This window comes from Sinohyriopsis cumingii, chromosome 5, assembly GCF_028554795.1.
Source record: "Sinohyriopsis cumingii isolate HCF-2022 chromosome 5, ASM2855479v2, whole genome shotgun sequence".
In the NCBI taxonomy this organism is placed as follows: Eukaryota; Metazoa; Mollusca; class Bivalvia; order Unionida; family Unionidae; genus Sinohyriopsis; species Sinohyriopsis cumingii.
The window spans coordinates 151,834,198-151,858,416 of NC_142965.1; the positions used below are offsets into that span (position 1 = coordinate 151,834,198).

Here is a 24,219-nt window from a genome sequence, read left to right on the forward strand (position 1 = left end):
AAATAGACGAAATCATAATTTGACGTAACAAAAATTATTTGTGTCCCTTTATTATAAAAGCACCATGCTGATGACAATTATTAGCGTTTCGACACACAGCGCACCCACACAGAGGATCCATACTGAGGACAAAAATGATTACCTGATTAAGAGGGAATTTATTCCTAACCTTTATAATTTTAAACATTGCTTCAAATCTCAGAAATAACTTTCAGATTTGCATTGTCCCTAATTGGTTATGCTACACACATAGTGTGCATAATATTAACGTATAAACACGTTCACCATTGTGTAAAAGTTATTGTTTTCTTTTAAAGAAATTCGAGTCTTGACTAGCATTAAGTATTTATTTCAGAATTTTTAAAACTATATTCCAAATCTTCAGGAAGTTAATGACTTTATAATTTAAAAAAAAAAGTGAGGATAAGGTCTGAGCAAACCAAATGATTTCACTCCCAGGAACATGGTTGAGTTTTGACACTTTTCCAATAATGAACACGTTTCACTTTTTCGATTGGTTGACCATTCGGTAAATAGGTTGAAGGACATAGAACACGATTAATTTTAATATATGTTCTCTACATTTGTTTCTCAATACCGACCTGTGCACTGCGTGAAAATCAATACAAATCATATGTTAATCATGAATACCTTCAAAGATGACTTCACGGTAAAGTTCTTGTCAAAAGTTGAATTGTTTTTTTTTTTTTGTTTTTTTTTGAAAGGCTGGAATGTCAGCAGTGCAGCAGGTAAACAGAACACATATTTCACTTCCGGATCATCACCAAGGCCTTATTACTCACAGTGCATTGTGGCCGAAATAAACACGGAACATCACAGCTGAACTCATCTTCTCAAGAATAAACACTTTCCGTTAAATCCCTACCAAAAATGCATAAATATTTCTCTTACATCACCAGCAAAATGAGAGAGGAAAATATGCTTTAAAAATAGACTTGAACTACATTCGTGAACTGGAAGTACTAATTGTGATCTGGTTCCTGAAGTATATGCCTCATATATTGTGACAGGCTAATTGTCCATCCCCAACTTGTCTTGAAATAGTAACCTGCTATTATCAATCTTAGTTATACTAGATTTCATTAGTGATCAATCTAGGGTCCCTTTTTGTCTGTTTCGTGGTGATGATTCCGTTATTTGTGGGGTCTTAAGTATTTCGAGAAATAACTAACAAAATTAGGAAGATTCATTTTTCCAAACGCTAGCCAATGACACAATACCACCAATTTACTGGCTCTATATTTAGAACGTTACTGTTTATTTTCATTCTAGAGTCACTGTCGTATAAAGGTGCCCTTGAACATACATACCTATCTACATACATACGTACATACATACATACAAACAAATTATGCGCATACTATTAACCTATAAACACGTTCACCATTCTGTAAAATTTTTTATTTTCCTTTAAAGAAATTCGAGTGATGAATAGCATTAAGTATTTATTTCTGGTTTTTTAAAACCATATTTCCAATCTTCAGGAAGTAATGACTTTATAATTTTAATACACAAGTGAGGATAAGGTCTGAACAAACCAAATGATGTCACATCCAGGAACATGGATGAGTTATGCCACTTTCCCAATAATGAACATGTTTCACTTTGTCGATTAGCTGGATATTTGGTAAATAGGTTGAATTCTCTGTTGCTTGTCAATTGTGACAGGCTAACTGTTTTTGAAATTACTTTTTCCAGCTGGTTGCCAAAACAAACACAATAATTCCATCGAGTGTGACCGTTGGGCGGTCGAAGGTGAATGCCAGGCTAATCCTCTGTGGATGATTCCAAATTGTCAGAAATCGTGCCGTGCGTGTGACAAACCAGTACCCACACAAGCTCCATCCCCAACCCCAGCTCCGGATATTGGTGTGTTAATTACGAAACAATAACATCGTTCTGTTTGGATTATACTTAATAAATTATAGAAACTATATGTGCAGTGAAATTTTATTGAATTAATTCGTTTAAACTTACGACGTCACGATGGATGAATTGATATGATACTCTTTCATGAACTATTCGTCTTTAGTGTGAATTATTTAAAAAATGTAATGCATAAACATGTATCATCATTATAGTGAATAATGCTCATGTTGGACCAGACGTGTTGAAAGACAACCGTGTATCATTTTAAAGTGAACAGAATAATAGTGCTAGCTATGGGAAACAAATATTTAATTTGGAATCAATAACTATTTCTAAAAACTACTGAAAAAAATACGAATATTCATTTTTCCAAAGGCTAACCAATGATACTATACCACCTATTTCCTGGATCTATATTACGATCGTTATTTTTATTGGCACTCTGGAGTCATTGTCCTATCAAGGTGAATTTGAACATACATACATACATACATACATACATACATACATACATACATACGTACGTACATACATACATTCATTCAACCGACTTCCGGGTACAGTTTGGTAGGTTACCTTTAAAATAGGAGTGTGAAAGAATTATCATATCAGGAATGGAAAGACGAGAGAGATGTCAAATTTAATATTGAGATTCTTAGAACAAAGTACATCCATCATTGTAAGAAAATATCGCTTTTCTTTATCTCTTTTCGACCAGAGTTGGGGTTAAAATAAATTTAAAAAGAGAACAAAAAAAAAAAAAAACGGAATAAACCAAAAACATGATTTGAAAAGAAGTAGGCATAGTTAGTATTACTGTTTTACAACTTAATACAAAGGTCACTTATACAAAACGTTCCGAATTTTCTGAGTGTTGCACTGCATATTACACCGGGGTTTAAATACACCTTCCACCTTTCAGGAAACTGTACAGACAAGTACGACGCATTTCAATGTCAAAGCTGGGCTCGGGCAGGAGAATGTGACAAGAATCCAACGTGGATGGTACCAAATTGCCAAAGAGCTTGTGGAAAATGTTCTTTATCCGGTAGGAAATTAGTAGAATGCATGACCGGGCTTGATGCCATTGGGCTGGTGCTATATTTTACATTTCGACTTGTTCTTACTTGCCCTGTACCCCCGTTTACCTTGATAGTAAAATACGACTTCCACAACACTACGTTTATTGTTTGACTTTTACTAACAAATTTCCACCTATTTGAGAAATAACCGTTACTAATTTCAATGCTCGGTTTTGGAAATCAGTCTTTAACGAAAAGTCTTTCTTGTCTTTAACTTAAAAAAACCCTCATCTTCAACATTATTATTATTATTATTATTATTATTATTATTATTATTATTATTATTATTTAAATATTTTAAATTTAAATGTTTTAATTTAATTTATATATTTTTTTACTCTTTCATAATGATTGTATTTTTTAAATAAAAAATTATTATAAATTCTGAAGTTAATTTTATATTATTCATAGTTATTATATTATAATAAATTTGTAATTTTATTTGTCATTAGTATTATAATTTTATAACATTTAAATAATTATTCTCATTAACATTTGTATTTATTTATGTACACAAAGTAAGTTTAATGAGAAAACATTTAAATAAATCAAATTCCTGGCAAATATATTGTCTTCCTCGCCATCTCTAACTCCGATATTGTAAAGTCCCACTTGACTTGGAGAAAATATAAGTCTTATAAGGATGTACATTTTCATACAATCAGTAATTTATTGTCGCAAATTTGAAGATGTTTATTAAGAGACAAATTGATAGATAGCTATGTAGAAATGTAGTTTGATAGTTTGATGGGTATATAGATAAAACTGTATCCATTATATCTTTACATTTGCTGTTCAAAGAAACATAACAGATAAGTTGGTTTGTATAATACAAGTACATGTATAACCTTGAAAACGTCAACATATATTCACCATGGACAGAGTTCAATAAAAGTATCTCTACATTACGTTGTTTTCGATATATATTAGACCAAACCACTCTTTGTCTATGACTCACTGCTTACGCTTGATATATGTTTGTGTGAGGCTTAGCGACACAACTGAAACATGTATTTCATTTGTTTGAATGTCTTTAATATTTAACAATATTCAATATGAATTGAAGTTAGATTTGTAAGTCACTGATTTGGTTGTATTTTCCTATGCCAGGACGAAAATGTAACTGATTGATTTAATTTCTAGTCATCCATATAATGTTGCGTGCATGTATTCCTTGCTTAAAGTGTTCTAAATTTAATTCCACAACAGGTGAATGTAAAAATCTGAAAAGCGATAACAGGTTGTGTGACGCATGGGCAAAGGCAGGGTACTGCAAGACGAATCAGGATGTGGCATTAAATTGTGCCAAATCATGTGGCAATTGTTCTGATCAAGGTTTATCGACATCAAGCAACGTAAGACTCGCCAATCCCATAGCGAAGACAACGACTGAAAACCCACTAATAAACAAAGTGAATGAGCAGGGACCTGCTGACAATCCAAATGGTAAGATATGGTATGGTATTTATGCATATCTGTGTGTTTGGGAATGTGTGTGTAAGCGTATCAATATGTTTGGGCATGGGAGTTTAAACGTATTTGTGTGTTTTGGCATGCATGACTATACGTATATGTATATATTGCGGCATAGTCGTGTATGCGGATGTTTACTTGTCATGGCATGGGTAGCTATGGTGAATAGTTTATTTACAAGTGTGTAAATGTGTCTCTGTGTTTGGGCATGGGTGCCTATGCATATTTGAGCGTTTGGGTATGGGTTGCGACGCATATGGGTGACTGTTACATGTGTGTAAGTGTATCTTAGTATTTGGGTATGGGTGTGAATAAGCATATGTGTGTATTTTGGCATAGGTGGCAAGACTAAAAGTGTTGCAAATGTATAAGTGTATGACTGTATTTGGGTATTGGTGTATATGCGTGTATATGTGTATTTGGGCATACGTGGAATGCCTTTGAGTAACTGTTACAAATGTGGAAGTGTATCATTGTGTGTAGGCACGAGTTTGTATGCGTATCTGAGCAGCAGGGAAGTTCTACAGACCAGACGGTTCCAGCAAAATAAACCTTCCTACGAGAACTTTCTCCGTAGAAGCCTCAGATTGCAAAAATAAAGCCTTCTACGAAAAACAATTTGCGTAAATTCGACACAGAGTGCAATTTTTATGTGCAAATTATATGATTCTGGACAAGGAAAAAATACGATTTTTTAGGGGGGGGGGGATAGGAAAATAATCTTATCATGTGTGCACGAAAGATTTGGATTGCAGATGCTAATTTTATCTCACAATAAAACAATATAGTTGAAAATAAGATGAGTCGGAAAACTAGTACAGTTGGAGAACCTCATTCGGCTAGATTAGCGCGAGAACAATTAGCTGCATTAAAGAAACTCATTCCGACAAAACAATTATTTAAGAGAAATGTTCGTGGTTACGAAGATGTACAACATGGAATTTTAAAAACTTCGGCAAAATGGTTGAAGCCAGTTACTAAAACAATCGAACAAACTATATATGGTGACGAAAAAGATAAGGAAGATGAGGAAGCCAGAAAACGTGGAATTTTTCGCGCGTTGAAAGGTATTGAGGAGCAATCACAAACATTACCCGATCGATTAGCAATAGCAGCAGCGGCAGCGCAGCAGGGTGGACAACCTGCAATTGTTTATAAAATAGGTAGCAAGGGAAAACCTGGAGTAGGAAAACCCAGAGGGAGAAAACCTGGAGTAAAAAAAAGAAAATTTGATATCGATGATTTAAGAGAAAATTTCACCGATGAGGGATGGAATATAATATCACAACCGCTATCTACGATATATAGTTTAGATCAATTTGGTCAACTTGCTGAAGATATGTTCAGTATTCGAAATGACTATTTGTCTGATATAGGAAGAGGAAGATATCCAACTCGTAAAAGTTGGTTTAGTATGTTATTTAGAATTTATGATGGAAAAACGCAAGCGAGTGAAAGGGATCCATCTTTTAGAAGATTTATGGCAGCAGCAGACGATAGATATGATCATAATAAACAAATGGCGGAAGAAAGAAAACAGCAAGAGAAAGAAAGAAAACAGCAAGAGAAAGAAAGAAAACAACAAGAAAGAAAAGAAAAAACTAAAACACGAGGAAGAAAAGTAATACCACAGGAAGATATTCAACCACAGGAAGATATTCAACCACAGGAGCCAATATTTCAACCAGAGGAATTAGGAGCTAGACCAAAAGAAAAAACTCCACCTCAGAAAAAAGAGAGAAAATCGAAAAAGAAAAAAGATCAGAGTGATGAATCGATAGTTGTACCCGAATATAAATCATCACCGGCTAGTAGTTCGTTTAAAATTGATCCTAATATATCGGCGGATAATTATTTGGATACAAACTTGTTGTATTTAATCAATACCAATGAAAAACGAATTCAAATGGCTGCGGATGATTCTCCGGAAAATAAAAGATTCTTTTTGCGAAAAAATATTGATGTTGATAAAGTTAAATTACTTGATTGGTATGCGATGATTTATTTTGGTAGTTTAGGAAAACCAATAAGATATTCTGATGAAGGTTTTGGGAAATTTTCATCGGATGTTGGTAATTACAGAATAGCGTTATTAAAAGGGGAAGCGAGAGCATCAAATTTAACAACACCTAAAAAGGTTAGTCCTAAAAAAGATAGTCCTAAAAAGGATATTCCTGCATCAGCATACTCCTACCTCGATCCATTACCTACAGATGTTTCTACTTTATTACAACCTCTTCCTCCTCGTCCCACTCCCCTTTCATTACCTACAGGTAAGGAAAGTTCGCCACCTAAGAGAGAGAGGGTAAGCCATTTACTTGATCCGGAAATTTCGAGAGGTATATCTGAATATTATTCAGCGTTGCATTCAGGCAGACCAATACCATTTCCATCACTTCGTCCACGAGAACCATATTCGCCACCTGAGAGGAGTGGTACTCCTGAAAAGGCTGTTATGAGCTCATATCTTACTATAAAGGATAAATATCCTAAACAAGATAGTCCTACAGGGGATTCGCCACCGAAGTCATCGTCATCAGGGTTATCGTCATCAGGGACATCTTCAACGCCGTCAGATGAAGTATTCTACGTAACGCCATTGGAATCTCCAGAAACAAAAAAAACAGGAAGCGGATATTCAGTTTGTCCCGATAGTGTTGTCAATGATGTATCTCGCCTTGAAGTATTAATCGGAGGAAAGCGAGCCGGAAATAACTCCCGTGAGATAGTCAACGAAGCATCAGATATTTGTCAGCGATTATTTCGCGGCGGTATCATTAATTCTCACATTTATAAAGAGTTTGTCGATGAACTCATCGATTAAATCAATACAATTGAAATAACATGATTGTTCATAAACATCAACGCAGACCTAATCAGGTCCGCATAGTAAACTCTCGATTGCCAGTATACAAATATATTCACGGTAATGGATTCGGTGATATCATTGGAAGTCTTGTCACGCGAATAGCACCTAAAATTGGTCCCGCGATCAAACAATTAGGATTAAAAGCAATAGGAAAGATTGGTGAAACTGCTGTTTCTGGTATCGGTAATTTGGCCAGTAAGGGCTTCAATGCTATAAAAAATAAAATATTAAGTTTAGTACGCAAAAAGCAACCCGTCAAATTACCTATTACCAGAGAAATGCCACTCGAAGTTAGTAAGGTCATAAATGATGCGGCAAATAAAAAAATAAATGATCTAGCACAGGAAGCTGCTATAACAAATCTAGCGCAGGAAGTTGCTAATACAAATCTAGCGCAGGATGTTGCTAGGACAAATCTAGCAAATACAAGTTTTGTTTCAGGTGATGGTCTTCGTTTTAGACGATATTATTAATAATAAATGTTCGCACAAGTGTCAAATGAAGTATTTGACATGGATGAACCAGTAGGTAGGGATACATCAGTGCGAGATTTCCAGTATTTCTCGTACGATGTAGTTGAGCCGGATTCAAGAAATCGGAAGGAAATACAAGTCCACGATACAACAAGATATTTTCTTCCATCTGAGGCGTATATCGAATTTGTTGGGAAAATGGTAAAAGCAGCTGATGGTACCGACTTTGACACCAATTTTAAAATAGGATTCGACAACAACGGTATCATGTCGTTATTCAAGAGTGCCACTTACATGATTGATGGAAAAGAGATTGAATCAATCACGAACAATGTTGATATAGCAACGACGATCATAGGCCTAGCCAGATACTCAGATGATTTTACCAGATCAGCGGGTCCTAGTATGATGTTTGCCAAAGATAATTCTGAAGAACCTGATCACGTTCCTTTTAATATTGGTGTACCGACAAATGCCGCTGGTGCTGCCGCCGCTGATATTTCGCAAGTAATGCTCGCCACCAATAACAATTACAATCTTGGATTTCACACACGAAGAAAAATGCTAAAAGATGACGATCGAAAATTTTCCTGTGCAATTCCATTATCTCATATTTTTGGATTTTGCAGACATTTTAGAAAAGTTATATATGGAGCAAAACATACGATAATTTTTGTTCGAGATGCCAATGATGACAGAGCCATTTGGCGAGATCCTGGTGATGCTGGTAAAGTTGTCCTTGAAAAAATTGCCTTGTGGATGCCAGCGATAACACCATCGATGATCATAGAAGAAAAATTATTATCATTCATGAATCAAGGAGGAAAATCTATTATGTCTTGGTTGACAACAATGACTGATTCTATCGAAAATGTTAATATCAACGGAATATTTACCTGGCGAATTGCGTCACAACAGGGCTCTTCCGCACCTAGACATATCTTTGTTGCTCTCCAAAACATGAATAGAAATGATCAGGAACATAGTCATATGATATTTGATCAATTCGAGGCAACAAACGTTTCGCTGAGAATAAACGGTCAACAAGAACCAACTGAAGAAATAGCCATCAATTTTGCCAACTATTCGACAGCTTGTGCATATCATCGATTGTTAAGTTTTATGGGTCGCGATCAAAATATTGATACTGGATTGCAAATATCACAACTGGATTTTAATAATCTTTATCCCATCTATTATTTTTCCTTGGAACATCTCGATTTGGTAAAGCAGTCGGTCGTCGATATTCATTTTAAGGCCAGAATTAACACAAGGGGAAATAATGCAAGAGCAATTGCAGTTATTCTCAGCGATAGAACAATGATTCTGGAAGGCATCAGTGGAAGAATGAGAGTCATCGATGCACCCGTAGAAAACATGTAATAAATTCCAAATTTAGATTAAGTGATTATTAATATGCCATACGATCACGTCAGCGTAACTCTGACCCCCGGTCAGGTGAAAAAGCTTCAATCGGCAACAACAGCGCGACGAGGTTTAAGTTTAACCTTAAAAAGCAATCAGCTTCACGGTGGACCTAACAAACTATCATTAACTAAAAATCAACATGGACATTTTAACAGAGCCAAATCAGCAAATACTGGTATTCGCCTGAATCTCTCAATAGGAGCAATCAGAGATATGGTCAAAATAGGTGGTATTTTCCCTCTATTGGCCGCTATTCCAGGATTGATAGCTGGAGCTCTCCCCATGATTGGAAAAGCAGTAGGATTAGGCGCGCTTGGAGGGATAGGTTCCGCATTAGCAAAAAAAGTTACCGGAGGAAGATATCGTAAAAAAAAGGGAGGGATATTCCCCCTTCTTGCTCCTCTTCTTCTTGCAAAAGCGATGCAGCAACGACAAGGATCCGGCCTTTATCTAAGACGACCCCCGTACGGATCCGGGTTAAGTCGAGCCTACCAGCCTCAAATTTAGATTTAATCAGTGAAGCAAAAAAAAAGAAAATAAAATTTTTCAGAGGCGTATTTATGCGAGATCAACTACCTGACAAACCGAATCGTACCGAGACAGGAATAATAAATCTCGATAAAAATTCCGGCCCTGGCACTCACTGGGTTGCCTACGCGATTAATCCTCGCGAAGTTATTTACTTTGACTCATACGGATTAGCACCACCAAACGAATTTATCAAGTATGTGTCAAAACTAAAACTTCCAGTTTGGTATTCAACGCTTCCAACACAAACATTAACGGATCCACCAATATGCGGTCCAGAGTCAATTAACGTCCTTGATGCAATTTCAAAATCATCCAATCCTTATCGCAAAATTTTATTTGAATATACCGTAGATAAATATCATGGTTGACATTTACGGTAGATCTCTTTTTAGGAAAGAAAAAAAAGGAACGGGCGACATCGATACATCAAAATTTGCCACGAGGGATGATATTAACAATCTTTTATCGCTGTCAGAGGTGGATCCTGGCGAAGTTGCTGTTTTTCAAAATACCGAAGGAAGATTACAAACCAGCAACGTCAAAATAACTGATATAATCAAGCGAGACGAATACCGCGATCACATTAGTCAGTTTACTCGCCAATCGGAGATGGTATTAAAATCTATTGCTGATATCGCCGATATTATAGCGAAGTTACCCCTGAAGGCCAATATCGCGGATGTGGAAAAATCCGACAAAGAGTTATCAGCAACGTTGCTTCTGAAGGCCGATAAAGCATTACACGACGATCTTCAGGACAGAATGACAAAAAGACTTAACAGATTAACTAACGACCTTAAAATACTTGACGATGCCTTAGCTAAATTTAGCAAAAAATTTGACGAGAACATAAAAACATCCAGCGATACTTCCTCCGCCGCAAACGAACTAGCAAAGAAAAAAGCCGATCAAGCATCGCATGACGATCTCAGCGAGAGAATAAGAAAAATCAACGAGGATATCACTGAAATTCTCGCCGATATTACCAAAATAAATACCGCGATGGGTCAGAAAATCGATAAAACATCAATCGACGATCTCAGCGAGAAAATAAAAAAAATCAACGAGGAAATTACTAATATTCTTGCCGAAATTAACAAAGTAAATATCTCGATGGGTCAGAAACCATCAATCGACGATCTCAGCAAAAAAATCAACGAGGAAATTATTAAACTCGGCGATGTTGTTGTTCCTGAATTTACCAAGGGGATTAACGTGATGCAAGGACAAATAGATGAGAAAATAAAATCCATCAACTATGAAATTAACGTGGTACGTGAATTGGCGCGTCAAAAGTTAGATACGTCAACGTACGACGGAGAAATTCGAGATTTAAACACGAAACTTCTTGCTGCAACAGCAAAGATTGACCAATCCGTCGATAAAACTGGTCACGCCACTGACGTAAAACAATTAGGTAGGGAAATTATCGAAACAACCACAAAAATTAACAATATCAACACAAAAATATCGTCAATGAACCTTGGAAGATTATCGCGAATTTCGATACCAACGGAGGTAGAAACAAAAAATATTGTCTGCAATGTGCCATTTGTGTTTAAGACATACAATTATGATTGGGACCCTGAAAACGGTAGTATCGGATTTTATTTCACCGTGCCAATTACCGGCGTATATCGAGTATATGTTATTTCCAAGATAAAATTTAAAATACAATCGAATCGTGAAATTCATGAATTCTACCCCGGATTTTTTATTATTTCTATAGAAAAAAATACCGGCGTGACATGCGATCTAGAACCGCCAGATAGAACCACCACAGGACCGGTGGATTATTTTGTAATTTTCGAATATTTATCGGGATTGGGAACATTTGGTATTCCAGGATAAACATGGTAATCCCGTAATTGTTATCGTAGATTAATAAATGACCGCATCTGATTACCGCTACAATCAGGCGCGATCATGGCAGGATTCGTTAAAAAAACTCCTCGACGATTATCAGATAAAAATAAAGAAATATCAGCGCAGATTAGTTACCATTGATGTTGCTGTTTACGCAGTATCTGCGGTAGTCGCTGGTGCAGGAATAATTTTATCCGTAGTGACAACAATCGCGCCAATTGTAGCAACAATAATAATCTCGTCAACAACAACAATTGCCGGTGTTTTAAATATCATCGCGAAAAAGATATCCTCGTGCACAAGTGAAAAGTTATCTTCGTACAAAAGTAAACTAACTAAGATCAATGACGCGTACTCAAAATTATCATCGTTACTTTCGGAGAGTCTTAATGACGGTATTATATCCGATCTAGAATTTTCTTCGATTATCAGTATCTACTCGGAGATTGAACAAATGAATGTTAATAATGTCCGAGCTAGCCCAGATCGTGACAAACACGACGCCGCCGACAACAACGTTAATATCGTTAAGTTCAACGAAACCAGAATTTAGCATTAATTTTTCAACACCAATCAGCGTCAACGAAATTGCGTTAACACAATTGCGCGTCTACAATAGCTGGCCTAATGTTAGATCAAAATCATTCGGTAATTTGATGCCAAATAATTCACTTGTTTTTGCAAATAAAAATAAACCCGATGGAACACCTGATTGGATCGTCGTTGGTATACCAACGGGCAGTTATGAAATTGATCAGCTGAATAATGAGTTTATCACTAGAATATCAAATATAACCGGCGATGCTACTCCGGGAATAAAGATATCTTCACATGATCCAACACTATCGTCAATGATAGAAGTGAAATCACCGTACGTGGTAGATATTTACCAATCATCGATTAGAAATATATTAGGTTGGCCCGAGGTCGCACCTCTGGTAGAACCAAAAAAATCGGATGTTATTATTCCAGGTTGGTATGATGAAACCCTTCCAGAACTACCGGAACCAAAAAAATCGGATTTTACCACCAACGAAGGATGGTATGGAGATATCAAACACAAGCCTCTGATCCACAGCGCCATCAATCTCATGAATAACCACAAATTTAACCTAGTAATGTTCGCTTTCACTTTTATTAACGAAAGAATTCTCTCATGGCTGCCTCTTCCTAAAATCCCCCCAGATGTGAAAATCTTCGACGCTACCCACATTAACAGGATAATAGCCCCCATAGACGGTATCTTGGTAAGAAGAACACTAGACGAGTTTATTCAAGAACACGAATTACAATTAAATTTATTGCGAGGATCATTTCATGAATGCATCCTAAATAAATCTGGTTCATGTAGCGAAATTATAAAGCACGTGAAAATTTTAAATCAACTTGCGAATGATATTGAATATTATCATGATATGTTTATTCGGGCGATAGTCGACGATATATCAATTACCGATTATGTTCTCCCTATTAGCAAATTCGAGTTGATCAAAAACTCAGGAGAAAAACAAAAATTCATGAGAGTATTTGAATTAACCGAGGAAACACTGCCAAATTTCAAATTTCCCAATTCTGATTTTGATGCGATGAGAAAATCCGTCACTGATACCATTGATGATTTATTTCCGAAATTACATGCCGCATGGACTAAAAAAGTACATTCAGAATTGATTCTTAAACACAATAACGATCCTGACAAAGGTGGACGACATATATCGCCGGATATCGTTAATATAACGGAAGTTATCGCGATTTATCTTCACGCGGATGTTGTCGAGGGTAGCTATAATGTTGATTCGTCAGTGTCGAATCAAGCGAATCAGGGATTTGTATTGTATTCGTTTTCACCTAGCGCATCTCCTGGTTATTTGATAATAAAAGAACCAATGAATCCGTTTTACCTGCGATGTCATAATCGATTGTTGACAAGAATAAATTTCAAACTAACGGATCAAAAAGGAAATTTACTTGATATACGAGGAGAAACTGTAAGTATCAATTTACTAGTAAGATCGTGAGAGTCAATCTATCTCCCAGTAAAAAATGGGCGAAAAAAATAAATAAAAACCAGGGGAATTTTCAAAATTAATATATTTTTTTTGTTTTGTGGAGATATTCAGGAATCGGAAGATTCCCTAATTTTACTTTCATCGATAAGTCTTTTCAATTGTCTGACACGCGAACTTGTAATTTTTCGTGATTCATATGCGTCAGATAAAATCAATCTAGCATTCTCCACCAACATCGATAATTTAACAAAATCCTCAATTTGATCATCGCTGACTGTCGAAAGTGATTGGTATATCGCAATCTGGATCTTTTTTATTAATTTATATTCTGACGGCAGCGTATATTTATATTCAAGTTTCCCTTGAACAATTGTTTCGAATTCAGACCGGATTTTATTCGTGTCTAGATCCGATGGAAGATTTATTTTCTTCTTCAGATCATCAATCGCTCCAATGATGTCGTTTATAGTTTCCTCATTCATTATATTAATTTTGTAATATCTAATTATTCTTCATCCTCGATTTCCGAATCAAATATTATTCGAGTATAGGAAAACTCGATCCACTCGCCAAATCGATAAGAAAATGCTGCGCTAGTTATTTTTTCTGCCGCACGATACACCGATGCTGAATTAATACTGAAATGTTTTGCTGCTGCAGTCATCGATTCGAATGCAAGTTCCTCACCTGTTTCTAAATTTATCGATTTGACGGCCTTAGCTGGTAGCCATATACCACCAGTATTGCCAACCCTTGAATTTTCACTCGGAGTTACTGCTCGAAGATTAGAAAGTTTGTTGTTAAGTTTATCTCCGTCGATATGATCAATGACAAGTCCTTTCCTGATATGTCCTTTGTGACATTCGAACACAAATCTGTGATTGTAATAATTTGTTTTGTAGGCGGTAAATTTGAAATATCCTGTATTACAAATACGACCAACACGTTTCTTTGTTCTGATATGTCTAACGGTACCATCGGTAGATGCCTCGTATCCCTCGATGGTTGGATGCGATCTATACTCGTGTGAGATTTTCATTGCAGGAATCGTTGATTTCATTTCCATATATGATATTCTCTTTGTTTAAATCATAATTTGCTTTGAAACGATTAATATAATCTTCTTCACATTTTATCACTGACGAGGACCTTTTTTCATAGTATCTTCGTAATTCTCGATATTTTTTCCCACCACAAGAGAAACACAATCGAGTTTTTCCCCGAATGCCAACTTGGCAAACTAAACACCGTTGTGGTCCTTTGTTACCTCGTCGAATTGCGTATATATGAGCGCCACAATATTCACCTCTGCAGGATTTGTCACATGATTTTGTTGATCCGACTGTTATCCATTTGCATTGCATTATATAATTTAAACATTTGTCTAAAATATAATAATGGATTTATTTGATCTTGACGAGGCAGAATTTATCATTCCTGAGGTAGATCGTGCAAAGAAGGAATTCTTCGATGATGGAGCGATTCATGTTTGGTCAACTTGGAAAACTAATTCTGTTGATGCTACGATGAATTTGGAGCGAGCGAAAAAGATAATTTAGCATATAAAATCTGAACACAAGGAAGAGCGATTTATCTTTGGAATAAAATTTATTGCACAAATACCCGATGATACTTGGATCATTCGTGATAAACGAGATCCAGTACGTGGCGGTAAGAAAAACGTCGTTTTTGATAAAAATTCGAAGCCGGGATTATTATTGGGAATTGATGGTCCTTATTATGCTAGAGCTTATCCTTCTAGCGCTGTTGTTTATGGAATTTATCGGCTGAATAATAATCCTGATGTGAAAAACCTACCTACGATGAAGGAATCTCCGAAAATAAATTGCGTTGCCGAGCGAGTTATCGAGCATATGAAAAACGCTCGTCGTGGATCTGGCTTGACTCAATTGAGATTGGATAAAATTAACACGTGGGCAAAGACGGTTGTTGATGGCGCATCGATTGACGATGTTGCTGCGTTAAGCAAGAAACTTAAATTTCCTATCACGGTAAAAACATTATCGGGAGAAATATTATATTCATCACCGTATAGTTCTCGAGGAACACCAATCGAAATTATTGATCATAATTCACATGCGTGGACACAGTCGGTAATGATATTCCCGAGGGATCGTTCTGTTAAGTTTTATCCTGTGGAATTTGGGAAAGACAATTCCGATGCAATGTTTAGGTTTATCAAAATACTAGCCGCGTCCGATCCAATATCAATTTGGTTATTCTCAAGCGAAGAAAAGTATGATCAATTTATCTTGCCACGCGGAGATATTTACCGTGATGAAATATTACACGAATCAATGAAAAATATCGCGGTGAAGTATTCATCAAATCCTGATCAGCTATTAACGAACTGCTTTACTGTTCCATCTGTTGCTGCTCACGCTGCCAGAGAGAGAAATTCGTGGAAACCTACAAGGAATGAATTTCTCAATGATATTCAACTTAGTTGTATCGAATACGGCCATGGAGGATTATGGAATACCAAATATTATTTCGAGGATATGATTTCCGTTGATATGAGCGCATGCTATCCTGGAAGTTTCCTCGGATATGGTGATTGTGCGGATTACTTTGCTAAATTCGGCCATCCTACCAGTGAGATGACGAGAGTTGCGATTAACGGACCGTTACCTGATTTTGTCATGACAGGATTCGCTTATGTTACTTCATTCGAGTTTGCTGAAAATTTACATAAAATTTGTTATATTTGGTTTGGTAGGCATTTATCTCAGCGAAGATGGGTCCCTACGGTATTGTTGAGATATATGCTGGATTCGTCGATGTTAATATCATTGACGGTGAGTGAAGCGATTATATCGTATAGAAAGCAGACCGAGGTGTGGTTGCCGACGGATTGTGAAAACGCGAAAGATATTGGAAGAAAAATTATTGGCAAATTTACTCAAGGAGGATCAGTTGATCATAAACACAGACACGCTAGGTTATTTATCAATGATGCCGAGATGGATTTTATTATTGCCGATACGGTATCGCGTGGAATATTCTGCAACAGAGAAAATATTATCATTGATGGAACGAAGTTAGGTACCGTGATTAGCTATCTCGATGGAGAATCAGCGCAGTATACTCATTTGAGATCATCAATGCTCGCCTACGTCAGTATAAATTTGTTGTCAATGATAAATAAATTTTCTGATATCGCGGTAAGGGTTGCAACGGATTCATTTTATATAGATAAGAAATATCAGTGCAGGCTAGAAAATTTAATCACTGATGGTTCTTGGGGAACTTGGAGAATAAAAAACGAGGATATTCTAGATTATTGTGAAGACGCCGATGTTGAAGATTGCGATAAATTTCATAAAGATAAATGCGATGAAGTATCAACGGCCGCATCCGCATTTGATCCGATTTCACGAAATAAATTTGTATACATAAACGGTCCTGGCGGTAGTGGTAAAACAACAAGAGCGATAAATTTATTTTCAAACTCTGATATGGTTGTGTTGACTCCAACTCACAGATTAGCGCGAGAAATAAGACAACGCGGCGTTAATTCTGGCACGTATCACAGTTATTTCAAATACAGCGGTGGATTGTGGGATTCGGCTCGCATGGGAAACAAATATATCAACAAGATTATAATATTTGATGAAATTTGCACGGTAAATTTAGTTGTGTTAAAATCATTCCTGGGTTGGCTGGAAGGAAAAAATACCGCTGTGATAATGTGCGGAGATCATGGTCAGCCCGATCCTATTGATGGCGAATCTCCTCATGAATGGCTTAGAAACTTCGTTGACTATTATGAAGAAATCGACGCTGATTATAGATCCAATGATAATTTACTGACCGAATTCAAAAAAATAATTCGATTGCAACCGAATAAGTTTCAATGCGATGTGATGAGAAAAATAATCGACGAGACTCCGATGGATAATTTTCTAAATTTGTGGCGTCCAGATCATCTGATTGTTGCTAGCAGAAAAATTGTTCGCGATGTTATTCAGGAAATGTTATTCAAACTTCATTATGAGAAATTTCCAACATTACAGGTACCGTTGTGTTACAGGCCCATTGATACCAGGAAACAAAATATCAGTGTTACTTTGCCATGCGGAGAAGAAAAAATATTAGTTTTGAACGATATTATTTTCGTTGATATCAATCTTGTCAATGATGCGATAAACGCAGAAAGATCGCCATGGAAACTCGGATACGCAACAACGATACATTCATCGCAGGGATTGACAGTAGATGGCCAAGTTTGGATCGTCGATGATAGAATTTCTTGGTCAAATTTAGTTTATCTAGCCGTGTCTCGAGTAAGAAAATTATCTCAGTTAGGTAGAATTAAATTTCACATTAACGACGATGGCGGTAATTGAGTATCCTTTGGTATTATTTGTAATTCCTCCTTGGTAAATCCTCGTTGTGGTGCTAGTGAATCTAAGAAATAAATTGCTGGTCTTCCTGACGATCTTGTTACAGCTGATATTTTATGTGTTGTAACGCTCCAGGTTGGATCGGTTGCTCTTTTTCTTCCACCCTCGGCTTCTCCTTCCTTATATAAATATCTGACTATGACGCTACCTAGCACAGGTGGAATTGTGGAATCTCGCTTTAGTGGTATATTTGCTTTTGTAATTGCAATTGCGGGCTTCATTGATATTGTTCGTGTTACCTCATTATTTAGTGCGTTAATCACGTGAGGTAATCTTGTTACCCAATCGTGAGATCGTTTATCTTGGATAAATTCTCTCGCGTACTGATATCCGAATAATCTTTCTGCTAGTGTTTTGTTGAATCTTTCAACGATAGCTTGATTGTGATGAACACCTACAATACCGCGACGGATTTTAACATTATTCTTTTTCATCAGTGAAGTAACCGCGCCAAGAAATTCTCGACCTGGATCAACCTGGAGAAGCTTCGGCCATGTTAATGGAGATCGTGAATAAATTTCGCTAAACGCCTTAGCAATTTCCGTTGCTGTTTTATTCGATAACGGTTCCGCTTCCTTGTATCTGCTAGCAATATCAACAACCGTCAAAACATATTTGTATGTAACTCCGTCAACGGTATCGTAAGGAAGAAACATAAGATCAGCCTGATGGACTTCATTAGGGACGCTGACAGAGAAACTCGCATATGATATTTTCTTAGGCGGAGGAAGATAAATTTGCCAGACTGCTTGTCTCGATAGCCACGATTCAGCGACAGATTGCTTTACTTTTGCTGCCTTGGCAAGTTTGGCAATTGCTGATTTTCCTCGCCAAAAACCTCGCGGAGAATAATATATCTGCTCCATTATAATTTACCAGCACCGAGAACTAATTTACCTTTCATCGCACCCTTTACCAGCCAAGTTGCCAATTTCTCTTTAAAATTTTTGTTAGGAATTGCGTCTATTGCATGAATTAATTTAATATCAGCGAGATGTCTTTGTTCTAAATCCCCGCTACGATACGCAAGATCATGATAGTAACACGCGTTATCGATGGCGTTTACTGGATCTTCGCCGGGGTTTGGTTGATTATTATTGTTGAGTCTCATATCTAACCTCGTGCCGGGTCCGCAGTAATTATATCCTGGCAAATGCTTCTCTCCGGGATATTTCGCCCAAGGAGCTCCAGGTAGATTTGTTAAGGAGGTTGTGATGTCTCCTCCGGTTCTTCTATTTTTTTTTTTACAAATCTAAATTTGATTGTTTTACAAATTTCACATTCACCTTTGATTGCATTCCTGTTGTTGCGTGTAACGACTTCGATTGGATTTATCGTAGCAGTTCGAGTACGACACTTAACACAATATAAATCCATAATATTCTAATAACATGAATGTAATTGATTTTTCAGCCACAAAAAAACGCGAGCAAGTAAAACACACCGCGGCGTTACCAAATTCGATTAGAATGATAATCATTGGACCGTCGGGATCTGGAAAGACGCAGTTGTTGCTGAATTTGATTATGCGATGGTTGAAATGGGATAAGTTGTATTTGGTTGCGCCGTCTGTTGATGATCAGCGATGTTATCAAGTACTAAAAGAATTTAGCGACAATACCGATGAAGGCACAATCGAATTCATCACAGATATTAATGAAGCTCCATCAGTAGAAAATTTAGATGGTGATGTTAATAATCTTGTTGTTTTCGATGATGTGATGCTGGATAAACAAACTAACCCAGCTAGGATATTTTCGCGTGGCCGACACACGAATACCGATGTGATTTACGTGACACAGCGATATACGCAAATTCCAAAGGTGATTAGAGATAATTGTAATATTTTATCGGTATTCAATGGCGTTGATACTCACACGTTGAGAAATATTCATCAAACTTGGTGTAACGGCGACATGGACATAAATAAATTCAAAAATTTCTTCAGTCACGCTCAAGCAACACCACACGGTTTTGTCACGATTAATCTTCATGATCCGCGTAGTAGGTATCGAATTGGTCTTGATCAAATTTACTCATAAAATTGCAGCCTCAATCTTGCAAACTTCATCGACACCCGATCATTTTCCTATCCCCCCCCCCTAAAAAATCGTATTTTTTCCTTGTCCAGAATCATATAATTTGCACATAAAAATTGCACTCTGTGTCGAATTTACGCAAATTGTTTTTCGTAGAAGGCTTTATTTTTGCAATCTGAGGCTTCTACGGAGAAAGTTCTCGTAGGAAGGTTTATTTTGCTGGAACCGTCTGGTCTGTAGAACTTCCCTGCTGCTTATCTGTGTATATTTGGGCATGATTTTGCATGCGTATCAGTGCTTATTTGGGCATGAATGTGTATGAGTGTATGTGTACCTATTATGGCATGGGTGGCGACGGCTAAGATTTTGTATTATAAAAAGCATTGCCTCTTTTGAGAACTATAAACGAAACATGCTGATAAGTTAATAATACGTGTCTTCTCATCCATGTTTAGTGTTTGTTCGTTTTTACTTTTTTTAAATTGTTTCCATGGAGGTAAAAACTTAATTAGTCATTTCTCTATAACCTTCAGGTGGCTGTAGAGATGAGAAGGATACCTGTGAAACCTGGGCTAGATATGGTTTCTGTAGCAATAACAGGGCTCAAGCAGTACAATTGTGTCCAAAAACATGCAATATCTGTGATCAGCGTCAGGGGTAAGTCTTTCTTCTCTATTTTTGTATCATTTGAATGTTATTCTTTTAAACAGTTATCGTTTCTTTGTATTAGTTGAAACATTTTGATTAAATTTTAGGATGAAAATGTTTGCGTCAAAAAGCAAACCAAAGCACAAAATATTTAATCATAAGAAATGTACATTATAAAGCATCCTCCTATATAAAGTATAGTCGACATTGCTTTAAGTACACACATGTTCGTATGTGAAGCATGAACACGTTGTTGCACATTAGTCAAATGATAATACCATCCTCCATTTCTTTCTTTGCACCAATAATACCATTCAAACGTGTGACAATTATATAAGAATGATTTAGTCTATTTTTTATATGTTGATTTAGTCTACTTATGCTCGGTTATGATATATTCTATTTATGGTGTTGACAGATCCTTTTTTTTGATGGATGCTAGTCGCACAGATGTAACATACAAATATTAACACTTTGGTAAAATTATATAACATTTTGATAGCGTAGGTATTGCCTTTATGAATAATTTTAGGTACAAATGCATTGTAAGCAAGCTCATATATCGATACTGAAAAAAATCATTGTAGTGGACAAATTTAGTGCCATGTCAGGTTATTGTAGAGTTGCTATGGTAACCTTACAGAGCTTTAACTCAATGTTTAATAATAGGATCTCACATGTATCAGCGTGAGAACAATTTAAAAGCGGCACCGACACAGGGGCGATATCACATATAGAACTACGTTCATTTTCTACTTAGAAAATATGTATTCCCTTAGATAATATATATTTTCTACATTGAATTCATTTTTCTTTTTCTCTTTCGTCTTCTTCGTTGTCATCTCCTTCTTCTTCTTCTTCTTCTTCTTCTCTCTCTCTCTGTCTCTCTCTCTCTTTCTCTCTCTCTCTCTCTCTCTCTCTCTCTCTCTCTCTCTCTCTCTCTGTGTTTCTTAATACACCATAAGAACATAAAACACTTTAAATGTGCCTACGTTGTCAGTATGGGGAAGTTTCCATGTTGGAATGTGATAAAAATCCAAACCATAACACGAAGATTTTAAATATTAGCTTCTTTAAAATAATTTCCCACATGAATAAACATGATTCAATATATTATTGAGTAAACTTAATATGACCTGTTAATGTTTAAACAGCGACAACTTTTGTCAAAATACATCACAAATTCTACGATAAACAATATTTTCTAAAGGTAAGTCCCCAGAATGATTAAAATGCTAAAATGTAATTAGTAATATTATAAAAATCCTTTGCCGGCAGTTCTTAGCCATTTGAACCTAAAACTTGGAACCAAAGAACATAAAGTCCAGAAGTACAAACAGCTGTTGATGGCAATGATGTAAAATACTTAAGTTCGCCTTATGCAGAATCAACCAAACGAACTCTCTGCATCAAATGACATATAAAAATTTGCCAAGAATGTTGTATACTGCGCGAGAACATTTTCGGGACATTTTGAAATAATTTCAAATAAATAGTTTTCTTAAATATGAATTACTTTCAAGATTTGTTCGTCGACACAACCATGTGCTTTTAGCTCGGCAATCAGATTGTTCCATGTGGTCATCTGGTTGAAGTATGTGCTTATTGGAAGTGATTATACCTTTCCCTTAGTATCTAAATATCGAAGAAATCAGGAATGGGATACCGCTGATTGGAAACTGAAAAATTATTTTTATTATCATAGTTTAGTTTTAGCTTCTGTCACCGAGCAAGACCACCGATTATCAAGGGAACGTAATTCAGATTTAAATGAAGGCATAAAAAAACCCACAAAGCATAACTCTTATTATACTCTTTAAGTTTGATGTTATTGTATGAAAGCTGTTAGATACGACTGAACACTGGGAGACACAATTGAATGCTGTCAGATACGACTGAACACTGTCAGATACGTCTGAATGTTGTCATATAAGACCACAAACTGATGCTCTACCCACTCCAGCAATGTCGCAGTACCAATTCTCGCAGTAAACGTGTCCATGTAAAGAATTGTACAATCTGAGGACCGATTATATGCAGTAATACGGTTTGCTTGGCTGTAGTGTTAAAAACATAGACACCGACATAAGGCGAACTTTTAATGGAAATGAGTTTTGCAACCTTCACATCTGTAATAAAAGAATACATGAGCTTTGCAACCTTCACATCTGTAATAAAAGAACACATGAGTTTTGCGTACTTTATCTTAAAGTAGATTCAGGAAAATGATGTAGATGATCTGCGTATCATTATTCGTGACTTTGTTACTCGACACAATGCAAGGTCTCAATTTAATTTGTGAAATATTTATCTATGTCTATTGTCTTAAAAATTAAATAAAAACCCACAACAAAGTCTATTTAATCAAACCTACTTGGCATAGCCTTTTGGTTAGCAATGGACTGTAGTGCTAAATCATCATCGTGATGAGTTTAGGATTTTTTTAATTGAATACTTTAGTCTAGGTGATACACTTGAGTCAAGATATTGCTCAGTAACTGTTGAAACTGCATTCTTTAAATTGGCAATTATATATCTTCAGCACACTTACTGCGTTTGAGTTTTAAATCGTTAACATAATGTCGACCATTATCTAGACAGCACTATAATGTGCATTAACATGGACTCAAATGATAAGAGTATTAATTTGAAGGTTTTTTTATTTAGACCATTTGAAGTATCACATGTCTTGCTTTCTTTGCATTTCAGATTGATAATACAATAATACATTGTTTGAAACGTGAGCAAAGTGTGACCAGTTTAGTCAGAATCCATTATACACGAATTCCTGCTGCGAATCAAATGATGTGTGCCCAGTGTGTTGAAAGAAAAGCCAGACAGTAAATGAGAAAAACATTGTGTTAATTAGAAGCGAGACCTTAAGCATTGTGTTTTATTTGCAGATGTATCATGGGCACGTTTCTAGTGTTATCTGTAATCTCCATCTCATTATCTCATTATCTAGCAATTATTCCAATGAGCGAGCAAATTATATTTTCATTCTTTGTCTGACGTATTATTTTGTGAGCTTTAGCATCTGTTAAATATTTACTACATCTTTATTCATTATTTTAACTCATATGAATGAAAAAATACTTATCTACATTAAATTGGTTCTTCTTTAATATATTTTAGCTATATAATTATATTTGTAAGTATTAGGTGACTGTAAGGCTTCTCTCACATTCGAAATGAATGGAAACGAGGGATATGCAATACTCAGGGCATTTTAATTTCTTTAGTTTTGGTAGAGATATGATTTTTCTTCTTATAATCATTAAGGTTGTATATTTTTACTACATGTTTTCGCCGTGTATTTTGTTCCTTTGTTCGTCCATTTTTGACAATGTTTGTGTCCGCATTAATCATGAATACCACTGAAGACAGAAATGTAAAACTATAGAGCGATGGAGGTGTTTTAAAAATTGGTATTAAATTTCATTAATATCGATGCATGTATTTGGGATTGAGAAATGTGGGTTGG

The 24,219-nt window shown here is 36.1% G+C and overlaps 1 protein-coding gene across 2 annotated transcripts in view; it reads left to right on the forward strand.

Annotated features, from left to right (window-relative positions):
* LOC149800471 (zinc metalloproteinase nas-36-like) overlaps positions 1-23,820 on the forward strand; it is a 132,373-nt gene extending 108,553 nt beyond the window's left edge. For both annotated transcript variants that reach the window (XM_089960097.1, XM_089960098.1), the window contains 4 exons: positions 2,813-2,938; positions 4,182-4,418; positions 20,621-20,744; positions 23,445-23,820. In XM_089960097.1, coding sequence (XP_089816223.1) covers positions 2,813-2,938; positions 4,182-4,418; positions 20,621-20,744; positions 23,445-23,460 — 503 coding nt within the window. In that variant the 3' untranslated portion in view covers positions 23,461-23,820. The remainder of the gene's footprint in view (positions 1-2,812; positions 2,939-4,181; positions 4,419-20,620; positions 20,745-23,444) is intronic.
* Positions 23,821-24,219: the final 399 nt, after the last annotated feature.